Genomic DNA, 16,605 nt, shown 5'->3' on the forward strand with positions numbered 1-16,605 from the left:
CTTTTCGTGAATATTCTTTTGTTTGGTAGCTCATCAAACTCCTCCAAAATCTCCAAAGTTGAAGGCAACTGTTTAAAGCTGATTTGTTTATATGCAAGTATGTACATCAAGCAGGGATTCTTCTGCAGCTATAAGTACCTGAAAGTCACTGATTTATGGCTACAAAAGCTGAAAGTCATGCACCAGTGCACTTGTTAGCGCATGCACACACACAAACACACATTGCACACATGATTCAGTCCAGGCCACCTCACTTTGCCACTGAGAAATCTGAGCAGTGCATGACTCATTCATTGGGCCATCATCTCCCTCCTGACTGTAAAACAACTTGGCTTAGATTACAGTGTATCAGAGAGCTTGTAAAACATCTTATTTCTGTTTGAGTAATGAAGGGCAGATTAGAAGAAACGAAAAAAAACAGGAAACACGTTTTGGCATGCAGTGAAAAATATTTTACAGTTTTTGATGGCTCATCAGTAAATTGAATTCATGTGTGTGTGTGTGTGTAAAAGGAGTGAATTATCTTAGTTAGCGGTGTGTTTAAAATATAACGACCATGGAGCTTGAACAAGCATCTGTACATAAAAAGTTGGCAGTGAAAACACTCTTGTGAAGTGACTTTGTCATTTAAGTTTGAATTTATCCTACATCGTCTGATGTACATACAAATTTTTAACTAGCAGAAGCAATATCATACTCATAGATGGGGGTGGTTGTGGCTCAAGAGTTGGCAGTTCATCTTGTAATCGGAAGGTTGCTGGCATGTTTGCCGGCTCCGACAGTCTCGGTCGTTGTGTCCTTGGGCAAGACACTTCACCCGTTGCCTAGTGGTGGTGGTCAGAGGGCCCGGTGGCGCCAGTGTCCGGCAGCCTCACCTCTGTCAGTGCGCCCCAGGGCAGCTGTGGTTACAATGTAGCTTGCCATCACCAGTGTGTGAATGGGTGGATGACTGAATGTAGTGTAAAGCGCTTCGGGTTCCATAAGGACTAAGTAAAGCGCTATACAAATACAGGCCATTTACCATTTTACCATAGATATACATTGGTTAGTGTGTATTTATGTCCTCTAACAAACTGATGCATTGTCCTAAACTTAGAGTTAATCCATTAAATCCATTGTTTTAGAAGTGTTTTGGTGTGTACAGATGCAGCTTTGCAAAACTAACCTGTGATGCCATATTCTCCTGGCACCCCTTCCAAATAAACTGCCCTTGTTTTGTCTTTTTCTAGTTGTATCTTTCTGAACTTTAACATTTAACATGCTAACTGAGGCCTGTAGAATATGAAGCTTCTGCGTAAGCTGCTTTTCTGTTCTTTACACGTCTACTGCTTTCCCATGCTGTCAATCTCAGTACTGACATCATTGCTCTAGTCTAATCATCTTCTCGCCCGCCTTCTTTGAGCCAATCAGCCTCTGCTTTGCATGGTTTAAATCTGTGCTCTCCGTCATTCTCCCTTTCAGACTCTCCTTCGTGCAACCCACCAACTCCCCATTTCCATCTCAGACACCTCAGCCAGAGCTCCATTGGAGGCTCAGTCTTTATCTTCACCACAAACTGCCAAAACTTCTGCTTTTATCGAGGTGGTCACACTTACAGATGATCTGTTAATCAAGTGCATTTGACTGTCCTCTTAATTCCTATGGAAGCAGTAAGGATGCGCTTAGTTTTTCACAGGACTCTATGCAGTCCTATGAAAAACTGTATTTTTTCACAAGACTAGTGAGTATTCCTGTGAAGTCTTTGAAGGCTTCTTCCACTGAAGCTGAAGTTTGTCTTGAACTCCTTTCTTTGTCTTTGGTGCCAGGTATAAATTCACTGATTACCCTTTTGGAGTAGATCTGCACTCTGGTTCCTGGAAAGGGCTTGAGAGCATGTTAAGCAAGGCAGGGATCCAAATCACAGTTTGTGTGACCTCAGCTCACAGCTTTGTGTTCTCAGCCGTTACTATAGCGTCCCTGCTGCTATTTACAGTAAATAAACATGGTGTTTTAATGAACAAGGCACATGTATCAGCTGTGGCCTCCTGGACATTATTTTGTCATTTCAGAGCCCATGTTGAGATGAAAAAGACGATGTTTGTGTAATCCTTTGTTTCAGGAAATGAGGTTGATGAAAGATGCAGGCTTGGATACATTTTTTATCACCAAGGTGGACACTGTCTGGACATTGTTCCAACTCAGAGGTTTTACAGAAACAATGGATGACTTTGTTGGAAACATACAGGATGACAAAGGGAATCCTTTTCATTGAAAACCCACTAGTGTATTTTTCCTGTTTTGGAAAGGCCCTTTGTGTTTGGAGCATCATTTTTTATATTTGCTATGAGCAGTAAAAGTGTTGGTGTCAGCCTGTGGTCTGAGCATCCTGGCCGATGGTTGTTTTTGTGGTTGTGGTCAGTATGATCCGACTGCGTCTAACTGTGTAGGCGAATGGGAAAGATGACGAACTGGTGTCCGCTTTAATGATGAGGAACCAAACTAAAGGAGTCTCTGATGGTAAACTGTGGTCAAGGAGCCTGACGCTCATGGTGTTTTTCCACTGTCTCGTGAAAGTTCATCTTCCTCTCATACTGAGAAATTTGTCACTCCAGAAACTTTTCTATTTATCAGGTCTGAGCCGACTACATGCACAGACAGGCTTGTTGAGCTGCAAACCTCTCCATATTTTATTTATTTGTTAGGTTTCGTGCATCTGGGCTGTGTTAGTGTGTCAGACATTTGAGAATGTGTGAAAGCTTGTTTGTAGTGACTGACTCATTTCCCTGTGTCTGCTTGTCACACAAACAGACAGTTGTTATACTTTAGACTTTATTCATTTGGGTAAAGTGTGGATATGACTCTTTGTCTTTAGGAAACCTTTTACGCTAAATTACAAGATCTTTCAATATTGTGGAGCAAAAATCAACAATTTCGGGGGGTTTTTTTTATCAGGAATAAGACCCCAAAAGAACCCATGGAGAGTGGCTTTTTGCCTTGATGGTTGGGCTATGTACATACAATATACACAGCTTCTATCGCGCTATATTAGGTCTGTTACTGGCTGTCGCTGTCCCATGGTTAATTAAACACAAAACCATCAAACTGAACTGAATAGACTGGCAATATCTGATCAATAGCTGGATCAGATATCATCACCGATATCAGTCAGAAATATCGATATGTAATCGTTATCTGATCCAGCCTTTAGATCAGTATCGGTATCAGTATTAATATCTGATCCAAATATCAGATTGCCACATACTTAGCATACACAGTCCTTTTTGTTTTGTCACTTGTGACCATTGCAAAAATGCCTCCAGGCAGTTATTTGTAGTTTACAAAACAACGCCTTATCTAAATGAAACCAAGTTTTCCTGTCCTTGATTTAACTATTGTAAAAACCCTAACATCTACCTCGATTCGAGGAGCGGTATGCCTCAGAAAACTTCACGAAGAGCTGCTGTGAGGTGAACAGCTGTTTTTTTTGCCTTGCAACAGTAAGACTATACACACATTATCTCCAGAGAAAATAAACGGAGCTCTTTAATTAATAAGAAACTTGTCCTTGCATTTATTTGGAATTATCCAATTAAATGCTTCTTCAAATTGTCCTGATCTCATAAAGTGTGTAAAGTGGCCATGACCTCTGAGAACACAGAGCTGGCGTGCAATGTGACAAATTTATGTGCAGGCCCAATGGAAACTGTGACAATAGAAACTAGATATGTTATGGTGGACACACCTTGGTGGTGATGTTGCAGCTGGCTATCAAGGCCAATGTAGTCATAGCCTTTGGAGGGAAAGTGGATACTGATGGTAGGATTTGTGTTTCAAACTAAACATATCCTGTCACAAGTTAAACTTCTAATTTTGTCTTAGTTGCACGTTGGCCATTTGGTTGGGTTAAAGTTAAAAAAAAAACTGTGGTTGTCACATGTGAAATCTCTGAGTTCTTAGGAAAGTGAAAGATTTTACTTCCAGCCCCGAGGGTAATGTAGCTTCTGGTACTGAGTCAACACAAGCCAGTTAGAAGTGTATCTGCTTTAGTTTGTCCTGTGCTGATGATTCACGTTTATGGAATCCAGCTGTAAAAAAAGATGGACAATTGACACACAAATAAAAAGAAAAAGCAAGCAGCATTTGTCCCCGATTATCCAGGAAGTGACCCACTGGGAAATAATCGGCAGGCACGCTATGACCTCTGAACTGGACAGCCCACTCATGTGTGGACACTCAGGTTTAAGCTTTTCCATCTGATGCCTTTTCTCTTTGTTCTTGTAAATTAGCTGTGAAACCGAAGTCTCGCCTTTCCTATTGTGATGTTTGCCACGTGTTTTGTGTCACGGCAGCTGTCAGATTCGAAATTCTCCACTTAATCCACGGAGCATCTGAAGCTCATCAATCAGGGGTGCACTGAGATGGAAAAGAGTTTAGCCTGTGCAATAGTTCATACACTTACAAAGTGTTTTGGTATCATTTCAGCGCAGCAGATTTGTAAACACTGTCAGCTTGTTTGGATTGGAACAGCAGCACTTTGATTACTGTGAGCTGATGAACTGATGTGCTCACTTCATTGGGGAAGTTTGCACGAGCTGACACTTCAAACATGCCAGCAGTTATGAATGATTCAGAAAAGGCAATCATTTATCATGGCCATATTCCCAGAGTGCACTTCTCTGCTTACAGTTAAACCAAGCAGAGGAAAGACTTTGGTAACTCCTGATGTGGTAATCACTTTCGCTCCATGCCCTGAACCAGACCTGTGTTTTTGAAAAGATGGACATGTTTCAGGGATGAATACCTGTTAATACACATAAGAAGGCAAACGAGGCTCTTAACCTGCCTGAGTACTGCAGTTTCCACAGTTTTCTCTCATTTCTTTGACTCATGTCACGCTTTCCTAATCTTTCTGTGGCCATAGAATGAAAAGAAGTGAATATTTTGGCAAGAAGAGAGTCACAAGTTACTGATTTTGCTTAAAAACGTCTTGCTTTGAAACACTTTGATAAGATTTATGGGCTTCTGCGTTGTCATCGTTGGAAACAAATGCTCAAGACCAATTTTTTTTTTATAGTACAGTTTTGAGCTGAAAAGTAAATCTTCTCTGTTTAAGTTGACAGAGTAAAGTTTGGATCAGGAACAAAAGCATTTTAAAAACTGCCAAATCTCTGTAGTTTGCTTCATATTTACAGACTCTTCTGTGTTAGCAGTTTACTATGATGCAACTTAACTGATTTTATTCAGACTAATTGTTCTCACCTGTATCGTTTCCTGCAAAAATAATCCAAAAGCTACCGCATGAAATCAGACAGATGCTTCCTTAGAAGTTGGTGGTGAGCAAAAAATGTTTTTGGGTGTGAAGTTAATTGGAAGAAATTGGAAGAAGTCAATTTACTGCTTCAGGATCCTGCAAATAAATAAATAAATACTCATAAACAGTTCATGAATTGAGTGTTTTTTAATCTCCACATTGAGTAAAGACAAGTGTGATTAAAAAACCTTTTTGTTTAAATTATAATTTCCTCAGAAAGAAGATCACTACAGGTATGGCCATAAACTTTTGGGGGGCAAAATTTGAACACTAATATTTGTGCAACAAAAGAAAAAATCCCAGTGGTAAAATTATATATCCTGAGCAGCTGCATCACTGTCTGATATGGTAAAGGCACCGTATCGGATCGCAATACCCTCTCTTCCCTCCATCACAGACACTTATAGCATCCGTTCCAACATCCTGTTCTGTCTAGTGTTGCACTGTCGTCTTGTTGTTTTGCAATTTTTGCACGTTGCACTTTACGTAGTCCTGTGTTGATTGTCTGTTATATGTCATGTGTAACACCAGGGTCTCAGAGGAACGCTGTCTCATTCCACTCTGTACTGTACCACTGTACATGGTTGAAATGACGATAAAAGCCACTTGACTTGACTTGACTTCAGTATAAGTCATACACCAGTCAGCCTCTTACTTTTTATTGTATAAGTCACCTTGTACTGCCTAAACAGCTCTGACTCAGAAATGAGATCTCTGTGGGTGTTCTCTGGTATTAGGTACCAGGATGTTGGCAGTGGATCCTGGTTGCTGTAGGTTGCTACGTGAGGCCTGAATGCTGTGAGGACATTGTGATGTGGGAAATGTGGAGGCTGTATGAATTCTTGGCTTCTTTGATTCGTCCCTCAAACTTTTCCTGAGCAGATTTTGCAGTGGGAAGGGGTCCTGCTAGGGGAGGCCTTGATTAAGGGCCACTGGGGGTGGCAATTTTTTGGTAGGTGGCATGTGTCATTGTATCATCACCATCATCATGAATGCCAGAACATAAGGTTTGTAATGGTTGACAAATTCCAGTCAAGTCCAATTCATGGACCTCCCAATTTGCAACCATCGGGATCCAAAAGATCTACCGCGAACATCCCAACCTCTACAACAGGTTAAAACAGCTTGGCTGATTTGTTAGTTTACCTCGACTGAAGACGTGCTTTTAACAGTGTGGGTGCTGGCCCGATACACTGAGTCCACCTTAAGGCATATGAAGTAAAGTAGGTCTTCTTGCTGGTCAGTGAGGTAATGGTGGTGTCATTTGAGTTTGCACAGAATCAATCACATGGAATGATTACATCTAGAACTCCCTTTTTCAGTTTCATCCATCACTTGTACTCTTTACAGTAAATCTCCTGTTGAGGTTGACCAGGTGTTCCACCTCTTCTCCAACTTGACACCGTCTTTGACTGAGGTCTAACACTCAGTGATCTTAAAAAAAATCCCTTCACACCAATAAGAATAAATGATGTTGTTAACTTTGGCATCGAAACTCCCAGTGGGACACTGAGGATCCAATCGGCGCTGGATTTTTAGTTTATTTAAGAATTACCTCATCATATAAAACACACTCGAGCTCGATGTGTGGTTAAACCTTTGGCACTAAGTGATTCTTGCACTTTACAGGTCCACGTATTATGGCTCCTGTTAATCTGAATATATCTTGTATTCCTTTATAATTTTTTTTATTCCAGGTACATGAAAAGCAAACACCCCCCAAAAACACAAAATTCACACATACTCACACACTACATTCCCAACCTTTACACACACACACACACACACACACACACCCACACACACACACACACACTCCCTGAACTGAAAATGAAATGCAGCTGTGTTCCCGTCAGCACTGTAGAGCTCACCACTCATCTGTCATGAAAAATATCCTTGAAAAGGAATATTCCAAAAGTGTCCCCACACGCTAAGGGCCCCTAATTTCATTCCACAGTCCTGACACTGCATTAAAAAAAAAAAAAAATCTACACGCCGTTTGCCTCCATTTCTCTGGGAAGAAATCTTTTCACACAAGGCGACTGAAAGAGAGGCAGTTTGCTGAGAGAAGACTAAGTTCAGGAAAATAAGCATGTCGCTGAGTCTAAACAAGTCAGTGGGGGGGATTGTTTTTGTGTCCCTTCTCCACCAGGACCCCCGATGGAAGAGCTGGCCTCTTTAATGTAGACTCCAGGGCTGTTTATCCAGATGTGGGTCTCCTGGAGTCCTTAGCGAACACCAAACTCCACCTACACACTTTAGGCATTTCTGATTCAGAAAAATGCTCCATAGGAAGCAAAGTGTATTGACTCATTTGGTATTCTTTCATGTTTTTACGCAGGAATCCAGGAGGGCACCCAGTGCACGAAGTGTAAGAATGAATGGGCACTGAAGACTTCCATAGCTCTGCTCTATGTGCTGTGTACACTCCTCACCATCGCTGTTGCTATACTTGGATATAAAGGTAAAACAAGCTGCCCGCCACACTCCTTTCCACTATCACTGTAATCTAACAGAATAAATTAGAGGATGGCAAACACTTCTACAATGACGCCCTTTGTTTTCTAAAATGTTGAAATGATTCACTTACATTATGTTGAAGGAGTAACCATCCAAACATATCATTAGTTTTCTCTTTGTGCTGCCAAGAGCTTCACTGTTTCATGACCGTATGAGACCTCCTGTGTGTGAGGCAAACAGCTCTCCGTCCCTTGAGTGGACTTCAGCATGCTGAAGTATGACATGAATGTTCTTTTGCAATGCTTCATTGTCATTATTCAATGGTTCAGTAATGGAAAGTATGACAACACTTCTGCCACATCCACGAGGAAAACAGTTTTACCCTCAATTTGCTCTCTCTACATTTCCTGTTACAGATAAACGCCCTGTTAAACCAAATACCCCCCCCCCCCCCAAAAAAATTACTCAAGGAGTTTTCGATTTTATGAAAAAATGCTTGTTTACTTTCTTGCAGAATCACATGAGAGATTTCACCTTCATGTGTAAATATGAAGTTACCAAAAACAAACAGTGATTGAACCCAAGAGAAACAGCTAACAAAACAAATATGCCTGGCAGTGCATTTCACATGCGGGGTGACTCCAGATACTCTATATATTGTGAATGGAAACGTGAAATAGCCAGAGAAGATGATACAGTACTGTGAAAGGCTTTAGCCAATCCCCATTCCTTTATATTTTGATAGGAAAATAGGAAATAGGTGCATATAGAAATCAAAACATATATAAATGTACAAACATATATAGTATATAAAGCAAAAATGAGCTTTAATAATGCTGAGATCTAGGTTCTGGGGAGGTTAATCCATGACTGATAGTATATGACTGTAACAGTTACACACTCTCTCCTGATCTCCTCCGTGTATAGTGATGATTTAAACCAAAAATTTTACATTTGGATTCATCATTCCATAAGACCTGTTGCCACTGATTTTCAATCCAGTTCTTGTGTAATTTGGAAGACCTCAGTCTTTTCTCTCTGTTTCCCTTCCTTACCAATGGCTTCTTGACAGCCACCCTTCCACTGAGACCATTTCTGATGAGGCTTCAGCAAACCATTGATGGATCAACTGAAGGGCCAGATGCAACTGATGTAACTTTTGCATACTGTTCATCTGCTGTAGATACTGTAGTTTTTTAGTTTTTTTGTCCTCCAGTAGTCCTAAAATTCCTCTGAAAACTATTGCTCAAGATGCTGTTAAAGAAATATCTAAAGAAATAATGGGTAGCTCAAGACTTTTCCACAGTACTATACTGTACTCATATCCATTGGTTGCTTCAACAAGCAATTTGAAACATTGTCATTGTCGTAATATGTGTTTTTTTCCAAAATTGGATTTTCTGTCTTTACCTTTCGGCAAACACTGTCTCATGCACACAGGAGGGTATCCCTAAACAGAGCAATGCCACCAAATATAAATGTAATGCTGATGGAAATCACAATCCTCTTTTGTCCATATGAGTTCTGACTGAAATTTAATTTTACTCACCTTTTAGTATAAGCCCCCACATTATCGCCAAAAACTATACAGTATGCATGACTACAAACATCAGTCGTGAGCATGTACAGTATTTTTCTATGTAATTTGGGTGAACATACCCTTTAAATTTCAACTTCATCTGACTGTCTGTCTGCCTTCTCTCTTTTCTCTCTCCACCCCGCAACCTTCTCTCAGTTTATTTTACGAACTCCCCCAAAGCTCACACCTCCGGAGAAGTTCTTCAGGCTTTGTGGAGCTGAACTTCCTGGTTGGCTTTTTTTTCTAATTTTTTCCAGGTCGGGAAGCAGTCCCGCCGTCTTTTGGAGGATTGAACTCTGAATGTTCCTGCTATAATTGTCTTAAACATTCCCATATGTGACTGCTCTATGTCCCCGTCTTATTTTCAATTGGTGAAAATGGCGTGAAGTTAACATGTTCGGGGCTTATCTGTGTGCCTTGAGTACACGAACAATGATGTCCCCTTACGCTGTGAGCTCAGCCGGTCTTTCTTGTTCCTCGCTGCATGTTTTCAGGCAGGCCTAATTGCTCCCAGATGAGAAGTGAGTGAACTCAGTGCAACTCCAGCAGAACCCACTGAAACTGGGTTTTTACTGGCACTGAAGCGCTGCTCTGTCAAGGGAACCACAGTTCAGCCTAAACACACTCCCAGCTCCAGATGGTTATGTAGTGAGACCCAGAGTCTTCTACGCAATAAACTTGTGTGTCTCTCTCTGTCCTCCATCACTGACCCACAGAAACGTCCTGCATGTGGCTCTTTTGTTTTGATGCAGTTTAAACTCAGAAGTGTAGTTGGGAGGCAGTGACCCCAGTCTTCTCTCCTGCAGCTTGTTTTCTCGATTGACAGAACCAAAAGCAAAATTAGGTTATTCTCAGAGCTCATGGGTTCACGTCCCATTAATTTTCCTCAAAGACAACAACAAAAAAAGGACCAGAAGCCTGTGACTCTGAATTCCAAGCATAAAACACCAAAGAGCCAAATACTGACATTTCTTTATAGATTAACTTTAAATGAAAAAATAGCGCATTATTCCGTCTTTCGGTTCATGAGCAAAGAACATTTCATTGATCAGTTCAGCACTTCTGCTGCAGACAGAATCCCTATGTAAACGTGTTTTTTGTTTCCTGTTCTACCCGCTTTAGCGAAATTTACTGCAATGGACAGCTAATGCTAAAGTGTCGCCATCATGTCAGCTAATGTTGTGCTAGCCTTCTTAGATTCAGCTCAATCTTAGAGTTTGAAGTTCACTCACTTCATTAAAAAGTTGCATAAGAGAGTTTGACTTTACAAGACAGCCCGGACAGAGCCGACACACAGTTTCAGAACCTGCCCACACAAAATCTTGGAAAGACTTCAAACTGAATACAAAACAGCTCATTTCTACAACATTTGGGTCTATGAGGCAAAATAATGCTTTCCTCTGCAACCCTGTTGTAATTTCAGCTTTTTGCATGTGTGTTTTATGGTTAATTTTACCACTGTGTGATGCAATGATCCTCTCCTGAGGCCAGCCCATGAACAGAACATGTGGAAAAGTTCCAGAAGCTTCTGCTCATGTTTAGTTTTAGTTTCCAGGTTAGTGTGTGTGTGTGTGTCTGTGTGTTTGCTAATGAAACAATGTGCCATAGGTGTAGATTACGATAGGTCTGCAGAGCTTAAAGTTTATATGCTTTTTTAAGGCGTTTGTGGAGCTTCATTGTACATCTGGTTACTGGAAATGCGTTACATTTAATTTTCTGTGTGTGCAGTATTTCCTATCCAACTGACCTTTTAGATTCATAACTAAAAAATAATGTGGTACAGTTGCATCGCAACACAGTTTTACTGGTTTGCTTATTCCCAGAAACAAGTTTAGGTGGGTTTTGGAGAGGGTTAAAAAGCCAAAGACGGGAAACATTTTCAGAATTAAATTTCCAGACGTTTTTGTTTAGCATACAATCTGAAAACAGATGAAAACAGCTATTGTAACTCAGTTCAAACCACAAAATCAGCCTACCACAATTTCTAGAACTCACCAATTAAAAAGTTGTATGTCCTAGTTTAGTCTGTACATTTTTTTAAAAAAGATTTAAAACTAAACAGAGACACACTTCATGCTAACATTAATCTAAAGCATTTTGATGCTTGCTCCCATTCAGAGGAATAGATATATTTAGTTTCTGGTCAATAATTAAAGCCCATGGATTCAGCCGTTATCCTTAATCCTGAAGTAAACAGTTCAGATGCAGCTTCACAGCAGAGGAGCCAGTGCTGTTCCCACTTACAGGATGTGTCCCCCTGGTGAGACTGGAGGTAGAAGCGGGATGCATCCCTGGAATCCCAGACACATTCCAGAGGAAATGAATGCCTGTGTCGCCTGTGGGGGCGTGAAGAGCCTCCCTGCCACAGAGTCTGTCTCCACTGGTCATCTTTGATCCGCTTGTTTACTGAAGACCCCCCCTCAGGTCACTTCCTGTCCCCTAAGGCCCTCTGCAATGTCCTCCTATGCACCTACCATCTAAGCATTGGTCACTGACCACCCACACCATCATTGCTGAATCAGTGTGTCTTCCTCCCCCTCTCTCTCTCTTTCTTAATGCCTTTTTCCTTTTCAATGCACAGCAACTCCATATCGCTTTATGTCTGAATCTGGTGTAACCCAAGGGATTACATTACTCAGGGTTTGTCATTATTACATGCCTCCAAGAGATGTGGACACATCTCCCCTATAGTGTATGTCAGAGACTTTAATTGGTTTCCTCTCTGATCCCATTTATATACGGTGTCTGTGGTTGCAGGCTGTTCTGTCATACCTATTTTGTTTGTTAATGAAAGACAGACCCTGTGTAGCTAACCTTTGTCTTGCCTGCCCTGTTTTCTTTACAGTGGTGCAAAGAGTTGATAGTGTGTCTGAAGGTATTGCAAACTATGGAGGAAAGATCATTGCTGTTGAGACTGATTTGAAAAAGCTAGGTATGTATCTAGGCTCACACTTTGAAATCAAAAGCTGTAACTAAAAGTTACAGTGAATCATCGATGTATTTTTATTATAATTTACTGTACAAATCTGCATCTTCAGATGATCAGACCGGAGAGAAGTCGGAGAATACCACCACAGAGATCCAGGCTTTTAAGAACAACATCTGGACTCTCCAGAGGCAGCTGTCTGCGGTGGAAGAGCGCATCCGCAATGATCAAGTTAAGCTGAATCAGCTGCAGAACATCGGCTCAGACATCCAGAGCAGCCAGGGCTCCATTCAAGGACTGCTGAACATTAACACAGCCACCTTGCGCTCTGTAAATGGCAGTCTGCAGTCGTACGGCAACATCATTGAGGGTCTTCAGGAAGACACAGTTAGGTTGCAAAGAGAACTCCAGCAGCAGGTAAAACTCCAAAATCAGGTGCTGCTAAGTATCAGCAGTCTCAACCTCACTCAGGCCCAGCAGAGAGGCCTCATTGCTGCTCTGCAACGCTCAGTCGATGACACCAGCCAGGCTATTCATAAGATGCGCAATGACTTTCAGAGCCTTGAACAGAACACCCGACAGACCCGCTCTGATACAGAGTGGCTTCGTAGCAAAGTGGAAAACCTGCAAATCTTGGCCAGTAATACCTCAGCTCTAGCTAAGTCCAACAATGACAGCCTGGAGGATGTGGGGACACAGCTCACATTTATTGCTAACCAGCTCCAGAACACCAGCAGCCTGGCAGAGGCTCATGACCAGACTCTAAGGGAGATCATGGATCAGCAGAGGGACTTCGGCAACCTCACATCTACAAAGTTTGACCGCCTAGAGGTGCGACTGGATGAGTCGGAGCAGAGTATTGATCGTGTGACCGGCAACATCAGCTTCACCACACAGCTTCTTGGTGCAATCAATCTAAACCTGAATGATTTACGCACTTGTTCAGAGACAGTTGGCCGTCATTCAGACTTCCTGCTAAACCTCAACAACAGCATGGCTGACGTGAGGACAGATGCAACGAGTCTGAGGTCACAGCAGGAAGAGCTGGCAGCGCGTTTGGACAAGGAGGTCACAAGCCTCTCTATTGTCATGGAGGAGATGAAGCTGGTGGACACCAAGCATTCACAACTAATAACCAACTTTACTATTTTAAAGGGTAAGAGAAGTGTGCCTGCAAAATGTATTATATGAATCAATGTCTGTTTTAAATTTTAAATATTATTTTAACTTTCTTGCTAAGATTAAATTGAGAAAGTTAGAGAATGTTCTTTTGTTTCAGGTCCCCCTGGTCCCAGAGGGCCAAGAGGGGACAAAGGACCTCAGGGACTACCTGGTCAGTCAGGCCAGAAGGGAGAGAAAGGAGACAAGGGAGCTCCTGGGATCCGAGGACCTAGAGGAGAGCAGGGTAGTCCAGGACCACCGGGCCTTCCAGGGTTAAAGGGTCTCCCAGGCATACCTGGCAGCCCCGGGTCAAAGGGCCCTAGAGGGTCAGGAGGCAGAGCTGGACCACCTGGTACTAAAGGAGAACCAGGTAGTGCTGGTTTGCCTGGAAGAGATGGACAACCTGGTCCTCAGGGTGTACAGGGCCCACCAGGTATCCGTGGCCCAATTGGACCACCTGGAGAGCAAGGACCAAGGGGACTGCCAGGACCAGTAGGGCCCTCAGGGCCAGTAGGACCACCCGGGCAACCAGGACTACCAATCCGGGTCCCTGCAGTTCCTTTTGCACCCGTGTCTCTGCAGGATGAGGCAGTGGGTCCTACCGTATGGGCTCCAGGTATGACTTCATAATCAGTATCAGAATGATTATGTTGACTTAGTCAGATAGCATATGTCTGGTGTTGAACTCCAGGCCTCGAGGGCCGGTGTCCTGCAGGTTTTAGATCTCACCCTGTTTCAACACACCTGAATCAAATGATTAGTTCATTACCAGGCTTCTGGAGAAATTCAAGACATGTTGAAGAGGTAATTTAGCCATTTAAATCAGCTGCGTTGGATCAAGGACACATCTAAAACCTGCAGGACACCGGCCCTTGAGGCCTGGAGTTCGACACCTGTGGTCTAAAGGCTAAAAAAGCACCAACTAGCCAGTTTAGTCACAGGAGACCTGTTACATTCCTTTACAGCTCTGTATTTTCATTCTGGGACTCAGCTAGAGCGGTCTAGTTTGCTGTCTCTTCATGCTTTTTCTTGATAGATATAGATATATAACTATGTGGTTAAAACTAAATGTTTTACAGGAATGCTAGGCAGAGCCAGGTTTGCGGTACTTTCTGCTAAACTGAGCTTTTTTTTTCTTCATCTCACATCACTTTAGAAGAAAACAAATTGTACTTGTATGCTTTTTCAATGTCTTGCAGGATGCCCTGCTGAATGGCTAAACTACAGAGACAAGTGCTATTTTTTCTCCAAAGACCTGTACAGTTTTGATCATGCAAAGGCAACCTGTGAATCAATGTCTGGTTCATTATTAATCATCAGCGACATGGAGGAACAGGTGAGTCGCACATCTTGTAATTGCATTGCTCTCTAGTATTTGTGAGTTTTGACTGAGTTTTCTTTCTGTCCTCATGTGACCTCAGAAATGGCTGAAGAGGCAGATCTTTGGCAAAGGTTACTTCTGGATGGGTCTGACCGACAGGGAAGAGGAGCGCACGTGGCGCTGGCTGGATGGGACTGAACCTACTTTCACGTCAGTATTACAGTAAATTAGGGAATGCTCAGGAGGGATATTTGTTTCAGAAAAGAACTTCTTTCCAATAAAAATGCCAACAATAATAACAACTGTAGGTTTTCAGTTACATGAAACATTACAAAATAAACATTGAAAAATCCTGTGAAAATCTTATGAAAAGTTTGTGATTGCACGGTATTGAATGTAGACCTCCAGTGCTCAAGTCTTGTTGCTGCCTATTTAAACAAAAGAAATACATTCAAATTCATTCTAACATTGTTTATAGAGGCACGTCCAGTGAGAGCATTTCACTGCTTTTTGGGAACAGTGAGATAAACACTAAAGTGTACAAAACTGCAAACAGAACAATGAGTTGAACAGTGAAAAAGTTTAATGCAGCATTACTGAGAAAAGTTAACCACAGGGATCTGCCATCAGATCTAACCACCGAAAATAAAGGCACATTCAGTGGAAAATTGTCGGATGCTATTTATTTTATTTGCTTTTCTCCTAGGCTCTTAGATCAAACACAGTAAATCTAACATGTGATCGCCCTCTGTTGTTCGCCTGCAGGAAATGGAAGCCAGGTCAGCCCGACAACTGGGGCCACGGCCATGAAGAAGGAGAAGACTGCGCGGGTCTCATCCACGAAGCATTATGGAACGATTTCTCCTGTGAAGATCTCATAAGCTACATCTGCGAGAAGGACATGGAGACCTGTGCGTCAACATCTGTCTTGCCTGTTTTCACTCTACAGTAATTGTAATCATATTTTGCTCACTACCTTAATGCTGATCTCTTTTCTTTTCTTTCTTTTCCTCAGCAAGATCGCCTGAATCATAGTGATGTGTTCAGTCTGAGTGCACAGTAAGCAGCTAGACTGCACCCGTGTGGCACTGGTCCAACTGACGCAGCACATGGGACAGTCCGTATGGAGAGAGCAAAGGGACAATTTTGAAATGAGCCCAGAGCTGCAACAGTAAACATCTCTCCAGTGCTGATGAGATGCCTTTCTCCTCCAAAGTGAAGCCAGTCCAACATTACCAGGAGTGCAATACAGCAGGGTGACCAAGATAGGAAGAGAATCTTCTTTTTATAACCAAATCAACTGATTTTTATATATATATATATATATAAATATTTTTATATTTTTTTGAAACACGTTTGATAAAACAGTACTCAATGTACAACCGAATATCTGAATGTATATTTCATTATGCAATTTTTGTAGGAAAATATGAAATCTATGAAGCCAAATGGACTTCGGTAATGCTTCTCTTTATATAATTCCAAAGAAAAAAAAAAAAAAAGGAATAAGGTGTGCAAAATGATGCGCAAAAAACATAATGTCGCTGATATGCTATCTTGAAACTGTTATCTAACCTCATGACCATCTATATTACACGAGTAGGAAATAAAAAATATAGTACTCACGCATAAACTTAGAAAAATGCAACAATCAGCTTGAGTTTTAGTAAACGAATTTACAGAGTAATACTTTATGTATGATTTACTTTCTGCTATTACATACATAAATATGTTCATGAATAAAAAACTGTGGATCCTTCATACAAAAATAGAAAATGTGCCGTTTTCTGCACTCGGGTGTTTTCCTGCAAAACAAAGAACTATGAAAGAAATTAAGGAATAACTCACAAATAAACACATAAAACCCA

At 41.6% G+C, this 16,605-nt stretch overlaps 1 protein-coding gene across 1 annotated transcript in view; it reads left to right on the forward strand.

The window, feature by feature from the left end:
- Positions 1–16,605, forward strand: part of LOC100696420 (collectin-12) — a 38,146-nt gene extending 21,541 nt beyond the window's left edge. The window contains exons 3-10 of the mRNA XM_005448954.4: positions 7,632–7,754; positions 12,175–12,261; positions 12,368–13,411; positions 13,535–14,032; positions 14,616–14,752; positions 14,838–14,947; positions 15,503–15,648; positions 15,753–16,605. Of these exons, the coding sequence (XP_005449011.1) occupies positions 7,632–7,754; positions 12,175–12,261; positions 12,368–13,411; positions 13,535–14,032; positions 14,616–14,752; positions 14,838–14,947; positions 15,503–15,648; positions 15,753–15,772 (2,165 nt within the window). The 3' untranslated portion in view covers positions 15,773–16,605. The remainder of the gene's footprint in view (positions 1–7,631; positions 7,755–12,174; positions 12,262–12,367; positions 13,412–13,534; positions 14,033–14,615; positions 14,753–14,837; positions 14,948–15,502; positions 15,649–15,752) is intronic.

The sequence above is a fragment of the Oreochromis niloticus genome, linkage group LG9 (assembly GCF_001858045.2).
Source record: "Oreochromis niloticus isolate F11D_XX linkage group LG9, O_niloticus_UMD_NMBU, whole genome shotgun sequence".
NCBI lineage: Eukaryota > Metazoa > Chordata > Actinopteri > Cichliformes > Cichlidae > Oreochromis > Oreochromis niloticus.